The following is a 17008-nucleotide window of genomic DNA, read 5'->3' as shown; positions in this document are numbered from 1 at the left end:
CCACCCTAGTGCAGAAATGGCAAACAAACTCAGCAGAACAAACTGACACAAAACTAACAGAAAATAAACGTACAAACAGACATGAACCAACAAACTCACAGCAAGCTGCAACAGACAAGGGTACATGACTGCTCACTCTGGACACTAAGCAGCCACTGACAGGAGCTGGGTTTATATGTGAGCAAAGACCCAGGGGATTGGCTAGCAGGAGATCACCACACACAGCCAGCAAAATCATTCCACACCTGTGGAGCTTTGCGGCTAGAAACCATAGTACTACAGGTCGCAGCAGCACAACCTAACAGCAGTGGCAAGTATATCAACCCAGCATTTACGGTTGGGGATTGCCCACCTATTCTCTCTTCCGGTCAACAGAGATGGTCATGTGATCAGCACCAGTGATGTTTGTCACATGTGGCTAATCTCCAACCACAAACGGCAGAGTGATACACTCAATGCCGCTGCATTGTTTTTGTGGGTAAGATTATAGTGTAGCCCCTTGAGTTTGCTTTGCCTACTAGCATATAAGAGGCAGTTATCAATATGAGCAAGAATAGTGGTCTTTATTGATATAACTGGTATTTAAAAGTTTGCAGTGTCAAGCACACCTATTTATAAAATGAAATTCATGCATTTATTTTCTTTTCATGACTCAGAATCATAAGACGTCAGTTTGTCAGGATTACTGGGAACATTACATGTTTACCTGCGTTACTGTATTTGGCTCCAGAGGATAAAATAATTGACTGTGAGCTTCAAACCACAAGAAGCCATTGTGACGTGACGATGTTGTAGTTGCCATCTTTAGTCATGCCTGACATCAGACATCGAAAAACATTTCCACTCATGTCCTAGTTATTTGGAGACACAGCATAAATATGGAGACCTTTTTAAAAGCCTTTTTTATAGTCCTGAAATTCCCTGATGCTATCAGCAACCAGCCATTATCCTTATGTTGTTGTAGCCTGGGTAGGCTTATCTCTTGGGGTAGTAAAACTCAGTTGTTCAGTGGGCGTATAGGCAATTGACAAACACTGTGTATTCATTTTGCGCAACAGAGTTATTTTATCTATTGTTTACTACCCTATTGTTGTGGTATTGGTGGAATTGGAGAATAACATAACAATAACCACAAAAAAAGGTTTGGTACCGTGTTAGCCAGTAGAGAAAAATATGATTGTTCTCAGCAAGAGAAACCAAGTAATCTTGTAGATATAATACCTTTCAATGGCTAACAAAAATACATGATGTGATAGCGAGCTTTTGAACCTCTCAGGAAAAATTAAACAGATTTTGATGGGACGTATATAAACACAAATGTACACACATGAAAAGGCACAGAAGATGAGCAGAGAAGTAAATACTTAATCAGTCCACTGGCAAGGAATGTGACAGTTTTATGATCTCTACATTAGTTCTAGGAGGTGACAGGCCTGTGTTATCTCTATTTCAGACCTGCAAATAAGTAATATGAAACAATACCTCTGCAGTGCCAGCTATTGGATGGAAGCATTCCTTCAAATCAATGCATGGCTTTTTACCAAGTCTTTAAAACAATGATTGGGAAAAGCACCCCTTCTGGGTGCCCCTTCCCAGAAGAGACAGTTCCATCCCCTGATCCACCCCCCCCTCCTTAGGCATCCACACACATCCCCAGGGGCACTCTCCCTTCTGACCTCCTTCAGACCTTTCATATTCTCCACTGATGCAAGAACCCCACTCCGAGGTTCATTCCATTCTTGAGGACATCAAAAATGGTCGTAAATTTATACTCCCAAATTCTTCTGTGATGCTGTGACTTAAAGTTGCCCTTCAGCATGATAACCCTCATCTGTTCCATGTTGTGTCTGTAACAATAACCACCAAACAGCAGACCCTTTAGATCAGCGTTTCTCAAACTCCAGTCCTCACAACTGCCCAACAAGTCAGGTTTTCAGGATTTCCATAGTATTGGGTGATGCAGTTATTGTTAGTGCCTCAGACATTGCCACATGTGTTCTCTGTATAGGATATCCCCAAGTCATAACCTGCTGGGGGGGGGGGGGTGAGGTCTGTAGTTTTGGAAACCCTGCTCTAGATACTGTCTCCTGGAACACGATGTGCTTCTTGTCAAAGCGTATGAGCCGAAAGGTAGTAATTTTACAAATCATCCAAGCATTTACTTGTGTTGATAAAAGTCCAGTCATTTCGAGCATTTTCTAGTCCCATTTCTACAAGTCACTGAATGCAAATGCAGCCATTCAGATAACTGCATTCTGATCCCAAACCTCTCAATGCTAGTGCGCATTAAGGCACATTTCTACTATTTTTTTTTAACAAATCCAATTTTAATGGCTTCAGCAAAAATGTTAGAGTTAATAGACCATATCATTCATAATTTGAGTACCCTAGTTCTTGAACATTATACTGGAAGAAGATGTAAATGAGGTTTAGGCTTACATCTGAGTTTTTAATAACACTAGAACAAGTACAATCTGAGATTAGTTGGGGAGAAGATCAGAAGCAATGTAAGAAAATATTACTTTACCGAAAGAACAGAAAATGCTTGGAATAAACTTCTAGCAGATGTGGTTGGAAAATCAACAGTATAACACAACTTTTAGAAAACTTTTGACGTGTCATACGGACTTGTGAAGAGTTTTGATTAGTGGGGACCCAGGTGTTGAGATGCACACCATTTGCTAGAACAAAGAAGCAGAAGCACTGTCTGTACTCATTAGCAGAAGACAGGCTCATAAACTTTCTACAGGGTGGCCTATTTTTATGTCTATGATGTTTGTGAACATGTCAAAGATTCCAGATGTGACATAACTGATTCAAATTTCATACTTATTCTTCGCTTGTGCTTAAAGTAGCAATTTCCTGAAAGGGGTGTCCTCTTCGAACTGCAATAACTAAGGAGTTCTGTACAATTCCCCTGGACATGAATGTGTTTCTAAAGGCCAGTTGTGTGTAGGTGACCGTATGGTTGACCATATAATGGAAAACCTATTCTTTGCCTTGTACAAGACATTGTTAAAGACTGTAGAGTGTATATATATAATTTTGGGCCAACCTGTATTCAGCCTGTCTTCAGCTAACCAGACTGAACACTTTTGCAGCTTTGTCATAACAATCAGTAGGGATTTTTGCACCCGGACCCCCATCGATCCAAACCTTTGACATGTCCCTATGATATGTCGAAAAATCTTTGAAAGTTCGGTTACACTTTAAACTTGCCTGGGATAAGCATATTTCTATGTTAAGAGGAAAGTAAAAAAGGAAATAATATAGTATCAGACTAGATGAATCATGTGGTCTTTTTCTGCCATCACTCTTCTGTTTCTATATTCTAATCAACGAACATCAATATATTGTATCTTCCAGGTCGTTGCCTATTACTTAGCTTTTAGAACAAAAATGTGAAATGATACAACTAACATGCATCCAACTTTTTTTTCCAAACAGATATGATTCTGGATCAGCAAGTCGCATCTGGGCAGCTCAGCGAAGACGTTCGTCACAGAGTTCATGAAGCTCTTTTGAAAAGACACTATCACCAAAACCAAAAGAAGCTCAGCAACAGAATCCCAATTGTGCGCTCATTTGCTGACATTGGCAAGAAACAATCAGAGCCCCACTCAATGGACAAAAATGGTAACTTTTTCCTTAATGTTATTCATTATTTTAGTAATGGATTTTAGGCAGTAATTAACAATGGTCATTTTAGGTTCCGATTATGTCTGTGTTATGTATCTTTTTGTATATTTAACTGCTAGAGAAACATAACCTTCATGCCTCCACTACAGGTCATTGTAGAGAAAATTGCAAATCATTACTGTTTTTTAATTTTGTTTGCCTTGGTAGATTAGACTTGTTCTATGACAGAATAGGACACAATAGAGGGGGGTCCACAACTCTGGATTCCCTCTCAAACAGTGTGGAAAGCAGATTCTAATCTTGTGGACTTGATACAATTCTATATAAAATGGTCACTTATGTATTTTTCATATACATTATATATAGATCTTCCAAACCCTTCAATTTCAGCAGGAGCAGACAATCATCTAATGTGTATGTGTGCCTCCCAACGCTGCCCTAACAATATATTTGGATGAGGCATATGAATTTTCAACTGCTCCATCCTTTTGCTTTCAGGAGATATGCCACTGCTAGTGCAGTGAGCTGAAGAGGGGAGAAGTAACTTGAGTGGGTTTTCTAACTCGGGCCTAGTCACAGTGGTAGCTACTCTGCGTATAGCGATGGCCGCGCAGTAAACGGATTGATTACACGGGGATGACTGATGTCAGAGGCACTGGCGTCACGTTGAACTATTACCAATTGCTGAGTGAAATAAAGAGTCCAGACCGAAAAGCTTTTGTAAAACCGAAGGCACACAGTTTTTACTGACTCTTGCAAATAAAGAAAATAGCATTCACTTGGCAATTTCAGCAAGCAGTAGAAATCTTCAACAGTACTTTGCACAGACATGTAACAGTTTTTTATTCCTTAACTCTCGCTCTCTCTTTGGGTGGATGAGACTGCCAGACTAAGTTATCTGGTTGTTTACCGGGGTGGTTATTTGTGAAGCAATGGAGGAACTAGCGTGGGCTTGCTGGAGGGCACATTTACTTCTGACTAAGCAGGATTGCGAATCTCTCACAGTTACAAGGCCCGTTTTTCCTCCGGTGCAGTCACAGTGTTCAGTGATGAGGGGACTCCCAGCAAAGATGAAGAAATCCTCGGCTACAGCTGTCACAGCTTCGGTAGAGGATTGCAATTCTCTCTGTTGATATGGGGCCGCCGCTGCTGCCGCCGGCCCCGTTGACCACATCCAAAGAATCCTGATGCCGCAGTTACTTGCGTTTTGCAATTCTCTGTCCTATTTTTTTACCAGTGCAAATTTTTTGCGCAGGTAAAAATCAGACATTTGACCACTGCCATTGAAAAGCACTGGTTTTATGGATGCGAATCGCAAAAAACATGCACAACACAAAACGCTCGTCTGACTGAGCCCTCAGCTGGAACTATCTACTGCACAATCACCTCTGTACAGATCACAGAGCATGTCTAGAACAGTCTCCCATGCAAGTCAATGGGTCTCCTCCTGTCCGTTGTGTGAATGACCCATAGATGTGTTGTAAAGCAGATCTCTAAATGCTTTTAATGCTGTTAATTTGTAGATCAGGCAAGACAGCAGCTCGCATAATCATGTATGGACAACAGAATAAAAAATTCTACAGTTAAAAAATACGAAAACTATTAGAAAAATGAAATATGTTTCACTATCTGTTTTTAATTAATACAAACAAATGTTGGTCCCTTTAGTAGACTTGGCACATGTCTAGCCAGTCTGTTTGCCAGACTGAAATTTACACCAACTATGAACATTTCAACTATAATTTACTCTTATTTCTGGTATAAGTTAAAGTAAATCTAATGAACCTGCAAGGCCCTGCCCCCTTTTAGAAAGTTTCACCCACTTTTAGAAAAGTGCCAAGCAGTATACAAAATAACCCAAAATGTGCAAATTGAGACTTGGCCCACGATTTGTCACTTTTTTTACACAAAATTACTGGCATATACTGTATGGCGGTTGCTAAATCCCCCCCCCACCCTTAGTTTCCCGTTAAAGGGGTTCTGTCATTAGAAAAAAAAAATCTATACTTGCCTATTCCTCCTCCGTCAGTCGTCTTACCGCATCCTCTCCTCGACGATCTTCTTGCTCCTCCAGTCCTCAGGGTCACATCACCTCCAGTTCGCCGGATCCTCTACTTCCTGTGACCTAGCGTACATTCACAGGCATTCTGCTTCCTGCAGGTCAGTATACCTGCTCACTAGTGACATAACATTCACTGCCTAGCATTATATGCCGGGCTATTGTCAAGACTGTGCATGCTCACTGTATCGTCGCGAGTGTTCATTAACTATTGCTGCGAGACACTGCGCATGCGCAGTCCCGCCAATAGCCCGGCATAGGATTCAGCATTCCCGGTTAGGCAGTGAATGCTACTTCACTAGGGACGTAGCGTACACTGACCTGCAGGAAGGAGAAACCCGCAAATGTATGCTTCATAACAGGAAGAAGAGGATCCGATTGGCTTTTGATAACGTGACCTGGGGGACTGGAGAAGCTGGGAGAAGATCAGGGAGGAGAAGATGCAGAAAGAAGACTGCCAGGAGAGGAATGGGTTGGTATTGATTTTTATTTTTCTAATGACAAAACTCCTTTTAATCCAGCATTTTCTGGATGTGGCATGGTCTGTCCATGGTAGCCAAGACCTTGTGGTCTCTGGAACAAGCCAAAAGCAGCCAACAGAAGATGTTTTTCTGCTGGCACTTTTTTGTAATGATTGGCGGGGATCACGGCAGTCAGGCATACCACCAAATGGACCTCAATGGCACTGAATTCAAGCAATGTACTCACATAATTGCTTAAAGTAAGTATGTTACATAACTTCTGAATTCTGTGTTAGGGCTTCTCTGCAGAAAACCGTGGATGCTTTCAAATACCAAGCTCTGATTATGTATGGTATGAATTCTTTTATATTGCTAATTCAAGAACAAACTACGGAGGTAACTACCCCAAGAATGGCCAGAATTATAGAGCTGATCACTAGAAGAACCAACGCTGCCTCATGCTGAGATTATTGTGTGGGGGGTGAAGGCTTCAGTCTTTGGCTTTATATGAAAGCTTTGGAAACAATAATGCTATGATTTACGAATGGCATTAAGTCATGCGCCTACTCTTTGGTTTTGTGTTTGCATCAGATGTGTAATCAGGTTAGAAATATAGTTACAGTAGAATGCTTTTTCCTTCTTTCTCCATGTTGTGCAAGTTCTACAGCACATTTTGTAATAAAATTGCACTGATAAGACAATCCACCCATATTATGTGCCATCCTACCGATCACACCACATTTACTTGCCTTGCACTTTATGGGGATTTTCACATTCGGATGACCACTCTTTATATGCCCTACTAGCAAATATGGATGTCATAATGGTGGGTGTATGGCCTAGATTGGAGAGCCACTGTAAAAAGTTGCTTCGGGTTTGATTGACTCAACTTAAAGAGGACTTATAATTTGTTGGAGGCAGGAAGAATAAGTTACTACCAGGAGGACTCGGCACATACTTAGTTTCCTTTGCCCTGACAACATAGTCTTACATTGACCCATAGAGTCGTTGTTGAAATCTCACAAGATTATAAACCCTAGCAAAGAAGATTTTATGGTCTTGCAAGATATCGGTTATGCTTCTATTAACTTTGGGTTGTCAATTCCATTTGAAATCACTACATTGCAGTCATATTGCATTGCATATTTTAATTATAATCATCTAGAATCCTAGAATGGTAGAGTTGGAAGTGACCTCCAGGGTCATCGGGTCCAACCCCCTACTCAATGCAGGATTTACGTATTAAATCATCCCAGACAGATATTTGTCCAGCCTTTGTTTGAACACTTCCATTGAAGGAGAACTCGCCACTTCCTGTGGCAACCTGTTCCATTCATTGATCACCCTCACTGTTAGAAAGTGTTTTCTAATATCTAATCTGTGTCTCCTCCCTCTCTAATACTAGAAGGAAACGACTTAGCTGAAAGATCCAATTATTTTCAATGGGATAGATAGAATCACGACCTGCGTAGGTGGCGAACGTTTCCCTCTTAGGAAGCTAGACAGGCAAACATCCATCAGATTTGGATAAGACAAAACTGGGCTAGTAGATGATATCAGATGGATCAAATGTCACCATGGCTGCATGATTAGCACAAAGTCACAATTTACATATGGTGATATATATATTTTTTTAATTGATGTGTATTTTGCTTTTGATACCCATTAACGACTCCTGTAGGGCATGGAGGAAGGTCATACCCTGACAAAACACCAGTATTATTACATGTTCACAGTATTAATGCAATCATTTGCAAAGCTTTGCTGTAATTGTACACTGAGATCTCTTTTAAGCTTTCTCCAGTGTTCAGCATGAAAAGAGAGGGATTTTATATGTAAATGTAAAGACAAATTGACATTTTCAGCACAGTTCTGTTCTGCCACAACCCGCTTTATTTTTAGAACAGCTTCATCTTTTTAGAAGCTTTTTCGCCACTAAAATGAATTGTTTCACAGCAGATCTGATCTCAAATTACTTTAGAAGTATTAATTAAGTCAGAAAAATCATTTTCTTTTATTGATTGTCAAGAATGGGAGATGAAGCATTTACTGCAGGTTGCTGTCAGATTTTCATCACAATGATGGAGTGGAGTTCTAGTATGTCCTATGTATAAATGTATCATTGGCCACTTGTGTGTCACATTAAGACCACCGTACAAAGTAGTGTTTAGTTGTTTAAAACTGCTGATAACAGCAGGGCTGGACCGCTCTTTTGTGTGTGTAGTGGTGCCTCAACTTATTGTCTACAGGTGATAAGTGTAGTGGACAGTATCAGTTCTTTGGGCGGGAAAGGATGGCGGGGTAAACCCTTCCATGGTAATGGTTGCCTCTACCATCTTCTCCCTCCCATCCCCCAAATCTCGGTTGGCCGAGCCGCATGCAAGACCCGGTATAATAACGGTGCTGGATCAATTTATTACCTGTTTGTCTTCATGACGCCAGTGCCCCTTTGTAGTGAACAAAGTAAATAACAAAGCCCACAATCAAGGAACTAGTTTCAAACCGGAGGCACACGGTTTTCTTTTACTTGAAGAGTCAAATGCAAATTTCATCATTACATGGCATTAAACAGTCTTAAGCATAATAATGCAAATGCTTCTTTTCACCCAAAAGGGCCAATTGGCTCCTACTCTTGTTTTTTTTTGCCTTTCTCTGGATCAACAACACAGGAGGATAACAGGCTGGACTAGATGGACATTGTCTTCATTCGGCCTTACATACTATGTTACTATGTTATTCTACCCTCAACAAGTTGGTATCCAGAAGTCACTTTTCCCTTTGAATATCCACAGTCTCAGTTATCTGTCAGAATGTTACTGGGGTGCTCCCGTTACTTATTTGACATATATCACATACACTCTATGTTTCTCTGTTCAGTCACTCTCATAATTCTAGTTACTCAGTTCCTTTGGAGTGCTTACTGCACTGGTAGATGAACAGAATAACCTTGCGCTCGCTACCGCCGACTTCAGGAGAACAGGATCTGCTCCTCACACTCTCCCAAGGAAAAGCTTTCCATAGCTCTGGGAGTAAGCCCGGGACTCGGCACTGGTAAACTTCAGCTCTCCTGTCTCCTCCTCACATGGTCTCCTTCTCGGATCACCTCTCCACACATGATCTTGAGCAACCTTTACTGCTCCTCTCTCACATCACCCCTCTTTCTCTTTCCCCCTCCGACTACCACACTACCTTGGCTCCTTCCCCAAAGCACCTTACTCGCCACTGATAAGTCACACGCTCAGCAGTATAGGGAGACAGACCACACAATCAACAGACAAACCTGAGTAAAGTACAAAAAAATAAGACCCAACATCAGAGAGACATTCTAACTCTGGGCCACTACACAGGGAAAAAAAGCTGAGGTTGAATTTCAACACCTGATCCTTTTGTTCATCCGGATAAAAGGTTCCTAATACACAGTCAGTGACCTAATACACAGCAGCCAATCAGAATGAGTAGATCCATACTGTAATATATCTATACTGAAATAAATATTCTACCAATTGAAGCTCATATCCGCCGAACCAGAGACTCTTCAAAAATAAAGTGTCCCACCTGTAGACAGAGTTGAGGGGTTTTGCCACTTATCAGTATTGAGCGGGGTACTGGTTAAAGACCTTTTCTGAGATCTTCTTCTACAATGGAATGTCCATGTTAAAAAGTAATGAGACTATACTCACCCTGTCCCGGGTCCTTACTAGAGATTAGCGAACGTACTCGTCCGAGCTTGATATTCGTTCGAATATTACGGTGTTCGGGATGCTCGTTACTTGTAACGAGTACCACGCGGTGTTCCGGTTACTTTCAGTTTCCTCTCTGAGACGTTAGCGCGCTTTTCTGGCCAATTGAAAGACAGGGAAGGCATTACAACTTCCCCCTGTGACGTTCAAGCCCTATACCACCCCCCTGCTGTGAGTGGCTGGGGTGATCAGATGTCACTCGAGTATAAAAGTCGGCCCCTCCAGCGGCTCGGCTCAGATGCCGTGTGAGTTAGTGAGGGAAAGTGCTGTTCTATTGGAGTTGCTGTAGGGAGAGTGTTTGTAGTGAGTGTAGGCTTCAAGAACCCCAACGGTCCTTCTTAGGGCCACATCTACGTGTGTGCAGGCTGCTGTTAGCAGTGGAAATTTTTATTTTTTTTTCCTCAAAATCGGCAATGCAGAGCATTGCACCCGGTATTAGGGACAGAAGTGGTGCTTAGGCAGGGAGAGTGTTAGGAGTGAGTGTAGCCTTCAAGATTCTCAACGGTCCTTTCTAGGGCCACATTTAACTGTGTGGAGTACTGTGCAGGCTGCTGTTAGCTGTGTTGCTTTTTTTTTTTTTTTTTCTCAAAATCGGTGGTGCAGAGCATTGCACCCTCCATTGATACTACAGGCACAGAATTGTGTAGGCAGGGCCACAACACAGTTATTAGTCATTGAATAGACGCAGTGGGCCTTTTCTTTTTTAACAAAAGGGAAGAAAGTATATTTGCCCTGCCTCTGTCAGTCCTAAGGGCTCTGGGTACGTGTGTGCTGCGTGGAGAACGTAAAAAAATCAGACGCAACCAGCTACGGTTGAGTGCAGCCTTGCGCCAATTTCTTTCCTGCCTGGGAAATACCTGCTCTGCCACAGTTAATAACTCTGCAACAGTAAAGTTCTGTGACACTTTTGCAGGGCCGCAACACAGTTATATTAGTCATTGAATAGACGCAGTGGGCCTTTTCTTTTTTAACAAAAGGGAAAAAAGTATATTTGCCCTGCCTCTGTCAGTCCTAAGGGCTCTGGGTACATGTGTGCTGCGTGGAGAACGTAAAAAAATCAGACGCAACCAGCTACGGTTGAGTGCAGCCTTGCGCCAATTTCTTTCCTGCCTGGGAAATCAAATCACTGGTAATACAGCATGCTGAGGGGTAGGGGTAGGCCTAGAGGACGTGGACGCGGCCGAGGACGCGGAGGGCCAAGTGAGGGTGTGGGCACAGGCCGAGCTCCTGATCCAGGTGTGTCGCAGCCGACTGCTGCGCGATTAGGAGAGAGGCACGTTTCTGGCGTCCCCACATTCATCGCCCAATTAATGGGTCCACGCGGGAGACCTTTATTAGAAAATGAGCAGTGTGAGCAGGTCCTGTCCTGGATGGCAGAAAGTGCTTCGAGCAACCTATCGTCCAGCCACAGTTCTGCGCCGTCCACTGCTTCAAATCCGAATCCTCTGTCTGCTGCTCCTCCTTCCTCCCAGCCTCCTCACTCCACTACAATGACACATGCTCAGGAGCGGGAACACTCCCAGGAACTTTTCTCGGGCCCCTGCTCAGATTGGGCAGCAGTGGTTCCTCTACCACCAGAGGAGTTTATCGTCACTGATGCCCATTGGAAAGTTCCCGGGGTCCGGGGGATGAGGCTGGGGACTTCCGGCAACTGTCTCAAGACCTTTCAGTGGGTGAGGAGGACGATGACGATGAGACACAGTTGTCTTGCAGTGAGGTAGTAGTAAGGGCAGTAAGTCCGAGGGAGCAGCGCACAGAGGATTCGGAGGAAGAGCAGCAGGACGATGAGGTGACTGACCCCACCTGGTGTGCAACGCCTACACAGGACAGGTCTTCAGAGGGGGAGGCACGGGCAGCAGCAGGGCAGGTTGCAAGAGGCAGTGCGGTGGCCAGGGGTAGAGGCAGGTCCAGACCGAATAATCCACCAAGTGTTTCCCAAAGCGCCCCCTCGCGCCATGCCACCCTGCAGAGGCCGAGGTGCTCTAAGGTCTGGCAGTTTTTCACCGAGACGCCTGACGACCGACGAACAGAGGGGTGCAACCTTTGTCGCGCCAAGATCAGCCGGGGAGCCACCACCAACAGCCTGACCACCACCAGCATGCGCAGACATATGATGGCCAAGCACCCCACAAGGTGGGACGAAGGCCGTTCACCGCCTCCGGTTTGCACCGCTGCCTCTCCCCCTGTGCCCCAACCTGCCACTGAGATCCAACCCCCCTCTCAGGACACAGGCACGACCGTCTCATGGCCTGCACCCACACCCTCACCTCCGCTGTCCTCGGCCCCATCCAGCAATGTCTCGCACCGCACAGTCCAGCCGTCGCTAGCGCAAGTGTTGGAGCGCAAGCGCAAGTACGCCGCCACGCACCCGCACGCTCAATCGTTAACCGTCCACATAGCCAAATTTATCAGCCTTGAGATGCTGCCGTATAGGGTTGTGGAAATGGAGTCCTTCAAAGCTATGATGGCGGCGGCGGCCCCGCGCTACTCAGTTCCCAGTCGCCACTACTTTTCCCGATGGGCCGTCCCAGCCCTGCACGACCACGTCTCCCGCAACATTGTACGCGCCCTCACCAATGCGGTTAGTGGCAAGGTCCACTTAACTACGGACACGTGGACAAGCACAGGCGGGCAGGGCCACTACATCTCCCTGACGGCACATTGGGTGAATTTAGTGGAGGCTGGGACAGAGTCAGAGCCTGGGACCGCTCACGTCCTACCCACCCCCAGAATTGCGGGCCCCAGCTCGGTGGTGGTATGTTCGGCGGTGTATGCTTCCTCCACTAAAGCACCCTCCTCCTCCTCCTCAACCTCTGTCTCGCAATCTAGATGTGTCAGCAGCAGCAGGACGTCGCCAGCAGTCGGTGTCGCGCGGCGTGGCAGCACAGCGGTGGGCAAGCGTCAGCAGGCCGTGCTCAAACTACTCAGCTTAGGAGATAGGAGGCACACGGCCCACGAACTGCTGCAGGGTCTGACAGAGCAGACCGACCGTTGGCTTGCGCCGCTGAGCCTCCAACCGGGCATGGTCGTGTGTGACAACGGCCGTAACCTGGTGGCGGCTCTGCAGCTCGGCAGCCTCACGCACGTGCCATGCCTGGCCCACGTCTTTAATTTGGTGGTTCAGCGCTTTCTGAAAAGCTACCCACGCTTGTCAGACCTGCTCGTAAAGGTGCGCCGGCTCTGCGCACATTTCCGCAAGTCCCACACGGACGCTGCCACCCTGCGCACCCTGCAACATCGGTTTAATCTGCCAGTGCACCGACTGCTGTGCGACGTGCCCACACGGTGGAACTCTACGCTCCACATGTTGGCTAGGCTCTATGAGCAGCGTAGAGCTATAGTGGAATACCAACTCCAACATGGGCGGCGCAGTGGGAGTCAGCCTCCTCAATTCTTTTCAGAAGAGTGGGCCTGGTTGGCAGACATCTGCCAGGTCCTTCGAAACTTTGAGCAGTCTACCCAGGTGGTGAGCGGCGATGCTGCAATCATTAGCGTCACCATTCCTCTGCTATGCATCTTGAGAAGTTCCCTGCAAACCATAAAGGCAGCCGCTTTGCGCTCGGAAACCGAGGCGGGGGAAGACAGTATGTCGCTGGATAGTCAGAGCACCCTCCTGTCTATATCTCAGCGCGTTCAGGAGGAGGAGGAGGAGCATGAGGAGGATGAGGAGGAGGGGGAAGAGACAGCTTGGCCCACTGCTGACGGTACCCATGCTGCTTGCCTGTCATCATTTCAGCGTGTATGGCCTGAGGAGGAGGTGGAGGAGGAGGAGGAGGAGGAGGATCCTGAAAGTGATCTTCCTAGTGCGGACAGCCATGTGTTGCGTACAGGTACCCTGGCACACATGGCTGACTTCATGTTAGGATGCCTTTCTCGTGACCCTCGCATTCAACGCATTCTGGCCACTACGGATTACTGGGTGTACACACTGCTCGACCCACGCTATAAGGAGAACCTTCCCACTCTCATTCCCGAAGAGGAAAGGGGTTCGAGAGTGTTGCTATACCACAGGACCCTGGCGGACAAGCTGATGGTAAAATTCCCAATCGACAGCGGTAGTGGCAGAAGGCGCAGTTCCGAGGGCCAGGTAGCAGGGGAGGTGCGTAGATCGAGCAGCATGTACAGCCCAGGCAGTGCAACAGTCTTTAAGGGCCTGGCCAGCTTTATGGCTCCCCAGCAAGACTGTGTCACCGCTCCACAGTCAAGGCTGAGTCGGCGGGAGCACTGTAAAAGGATGGTGAGGGAGTACGTAGCCGATCGCACGACCGTCCTCGGTGACGCCTCTGCCCCCTACAACTACTGGGTGTCGAAGCTGGACACGTGGCCTGAACTAGCGCTGTATGCCCTGGAGGTGCTTGCTTGTCCTGCGGCTAGCGTCTTGTCGGAAAGGGTGTTTAGTGCGGCTGGGGGAATCATCACAGATAAGCGTACCCGCCTGTCAACCGACAGTGCCGACAGGCTAACACTCATCAAGATGAACAAAGCCTGGATTTCCCCAGACTTCTCTTCTCCACCAGCGGACAGCAGCGATACGTAAGCAATACGTAGGCTGCACCCGCGGATGGAAGCTACGTTCTCTCTCACCATCCAAAACGGGGACATTTCTGCTTCATCAATCTGTGTCTAATATTCCTCCTCCTCCTCCTGCTCCTCCTCCTGAAACCTCACGTAATCACGCTGAACGGGCAATTTTTCTTAGGGCCACAAGGCTCACTCATAATTTTTCTAAACAATTTTTATGTGTTTCAATGCTCTTAAAAGCGTTGAAACTTTAACTTGAACCAATTTTTAGTTAAACTGGGCAGCCTCCAGGCCTAGTTACCACTTAAGCCACATTAACCAAAGCGATTAATGGGTTTCACCTGCCCTCTTGGTTGGCCATGGCCAATTTTTTTGATGTACATTAGTACTGTTGATACAGCAATTTTTGTGGGCCCTCGCCTACAGTGTAATCAAATGAATTTTTAGCCCACCTGCATTACAGCTGATGTTACATCCGCTGTGTTGGGCAATGCAATGTGATATTTCTGTGTACCGCCGGTAGCTTCCTGGCACCCACCCATGCTGTGGGTCCACAGGGAATTATAAATGCATCTGATTCCACTTGTAAAGAACCCCAGTCTGACTGGGGCATGCAGTGTGGGCCGAAGCCCACCTGCATTAAGCACGACATTACTACCTCAGCTGTGTTGGGCAATGCAATGGGATATTTTTGTGTACCGCCGGTGGGTTCCAGGGAGCCACCCATGCTGTAGGTGCACACGGAGTTTAACCTACATGTGTCCACTTGTAAAGAACCCCAGTCTGACTGGGGCATGCAGTGTGGGCCGAAGCCCACCTGCATTAAGCACAACATTACTACCTCAGGTGTGTTGGGCAATGCAATGGGATATTTCTATGTACCGCCGGTGGCTTCCTGGCACCCACCCATGCTGTGGGTCGACAGGGACTTCACAATAGGGAGTTGTACCTGCCTGTGTCTATGAATTAAAAAGCCCGGTCTGACTGGGGCATGCAGAGACACCTTGACAGAATGAATAGTGTGTGGCACATAGGTTCCCCATTGCTATGCCCACATGTGCAGCTCCTGATGGCGGTGGCACAGGATTCTATTTCTCATTGCTTCTGTACAGCATTGTGGGCTATCGCCCCGCCCCTTTTAAAGAGGGTCGCTGCCTAGCCGTGCCAACCCTCTGCAGTGTGTGCCTGCGGTTCCTCCTCATGGCAGACGCACTTCTAAATAGACATGAGGGTGGTGTGGCATGAGGGCAGCTGAAGGCTGCGCAGGGACACTTTGGTGTGCGCTGTGGGGGGGAGGGGGGGCGGTTGGGCAGCATGTAACCCAGGAGAAGTGGCAGCGGAGTGTCATGCAGGCAGTGATTGTGCTTTGTTGGAGGTAGTGTGGTGCTTAGCAAAGGTATGCCATGCTAATGAGGGCTTTTCAGAAGTAAAAGTTTTTGGGAGGGGGGGGGGCCCACTCTTGCCGCTATTGTGGCTTAATAGTGGGACCTGTGAACTTGAGATGCAGCCCAACATGTAGCCCCTCGCCTGCCCTATCCGTTGCTGTGTCGATCCCATCACTTTCTTGAATTGCCCAGATTTTCACACAAGGAAACCTTAGTGAGCATCGGCGAAATACAAAAATGCTCGGGTCGCCCATTGACTTCAATGGGGTTCGTTACTCGAAACGAACCCTCGAGCATCGCGAAAAGTTCGTCCCGAGTAACGAGCACCCGAGCATTTTGGTGCTCGCTCATCTCTAGTCCTTACAGCTCCAGTTCTGGGTCTCTGTTCACCCCACTGGATCCATTCACAGGCTGCAGAGTCTGTCTGTTAGCGGGCAGTCACAGGCCTACGGGGACCCAGGACGGGTGCGTATAGTCTCTTTTATTATTTTTTGACATGGGCAATTTTGTTTCTCTCGGAAAACCCCTTTAACTGCATAAGATGCCTTAATTGCAGCTTACGTGGGTACTGGGTCCCAGTGGGTGTAGAGTTAGTATTATGCTGCTGGTCTCCCACCTATCCACATTGATTCTATGTAAATGCCAACACTGGAGTCTGTGCTATTAACGCATGCAAGAAGATCTGGAATCGTCACTTGCATACTATAATGTATGTTGATAAGAAGAATCCCAAACATATTTTGCTGTTGCCCATTTAGGCCGTGTTCACATGGCGAGATTGGACATCGATTTGATGCGAAATGTGCATTCATTGTGGATTTCACCTCAAATCTGCATCCCATTCATTTGGCATGGGGATTTGTGCCAGAATTCATACAGCATGGATGCACTTCTTGCCGTGTAATATGCATTAAGGGACCCTTCACACAAATGTATGTGCAATAATGCTCACATAAGGTTTTTTGAGCATTTTTGCATATAACACTGTACACCCACACCATAATTTTAAAGGCTATTTAGCCTAATGAGTTCCAGATGTGTCTTTTTTTCAGCAGAATTGTGCAGCGTATTAGGGCGGGCTCACACAGGCACATTTGCGGTTGCACACAGAATGCGCAGTGAATAGAACCCATTGAATTAAATGGGTTCCTTCACATGTGTTTTTTTCCCATATTGAACGTGGAGAAAAAAATGCAACATCCT

The 17008-nt window shown here is 46.2% G+C and overlaps 1 protein-coding gene across 1 annotated transcript in view; it reads left to right on the top strand.

Moving 5' to 3' along the window:
- The first annotated feature begins 3447 nt into the window (after positions 1-3447).
- SLC4A10 (solute carrier family 4 member 10) overlaps positions 3448-17008 on the top strand; it is a 98601-nt gene continuing 85040 nt past the window's right edge. Inside the window, exon 1 of the mRNA XM_066575939.1 lies at positions 3448-3636. Coding sequence (XP_066432036.1) covers positions 3450-3636 — 187 coding nt within the window. The 5' untranslated portion in view covers positions 3448-3449. The remainder of the gene's footprint in view (positions 3637-17008) is intronic.

The sequence above is a fragment of the Eleutherodactylus coqui genome, chromosome 8 (genome assembly GCF_035609145.1).
Source record: "Eleutherodactylus coqui strain aEleCoq1 chromosome 8, aEleCoq1.hap1, whole genome shotgun sequence".
Lineage (NCBI taxonomy): Eukaryota > Metazoa > Chordata > Amphibia > Anura > Eleutherodactylidae > Eleutherodactylus > Eleutherodactylus coqui.
The sequence above is the reverse complement of the archived record's forward strand: the minus strand, read 5'-3'. Positions and strand labels throughout refer to the sequence as shown.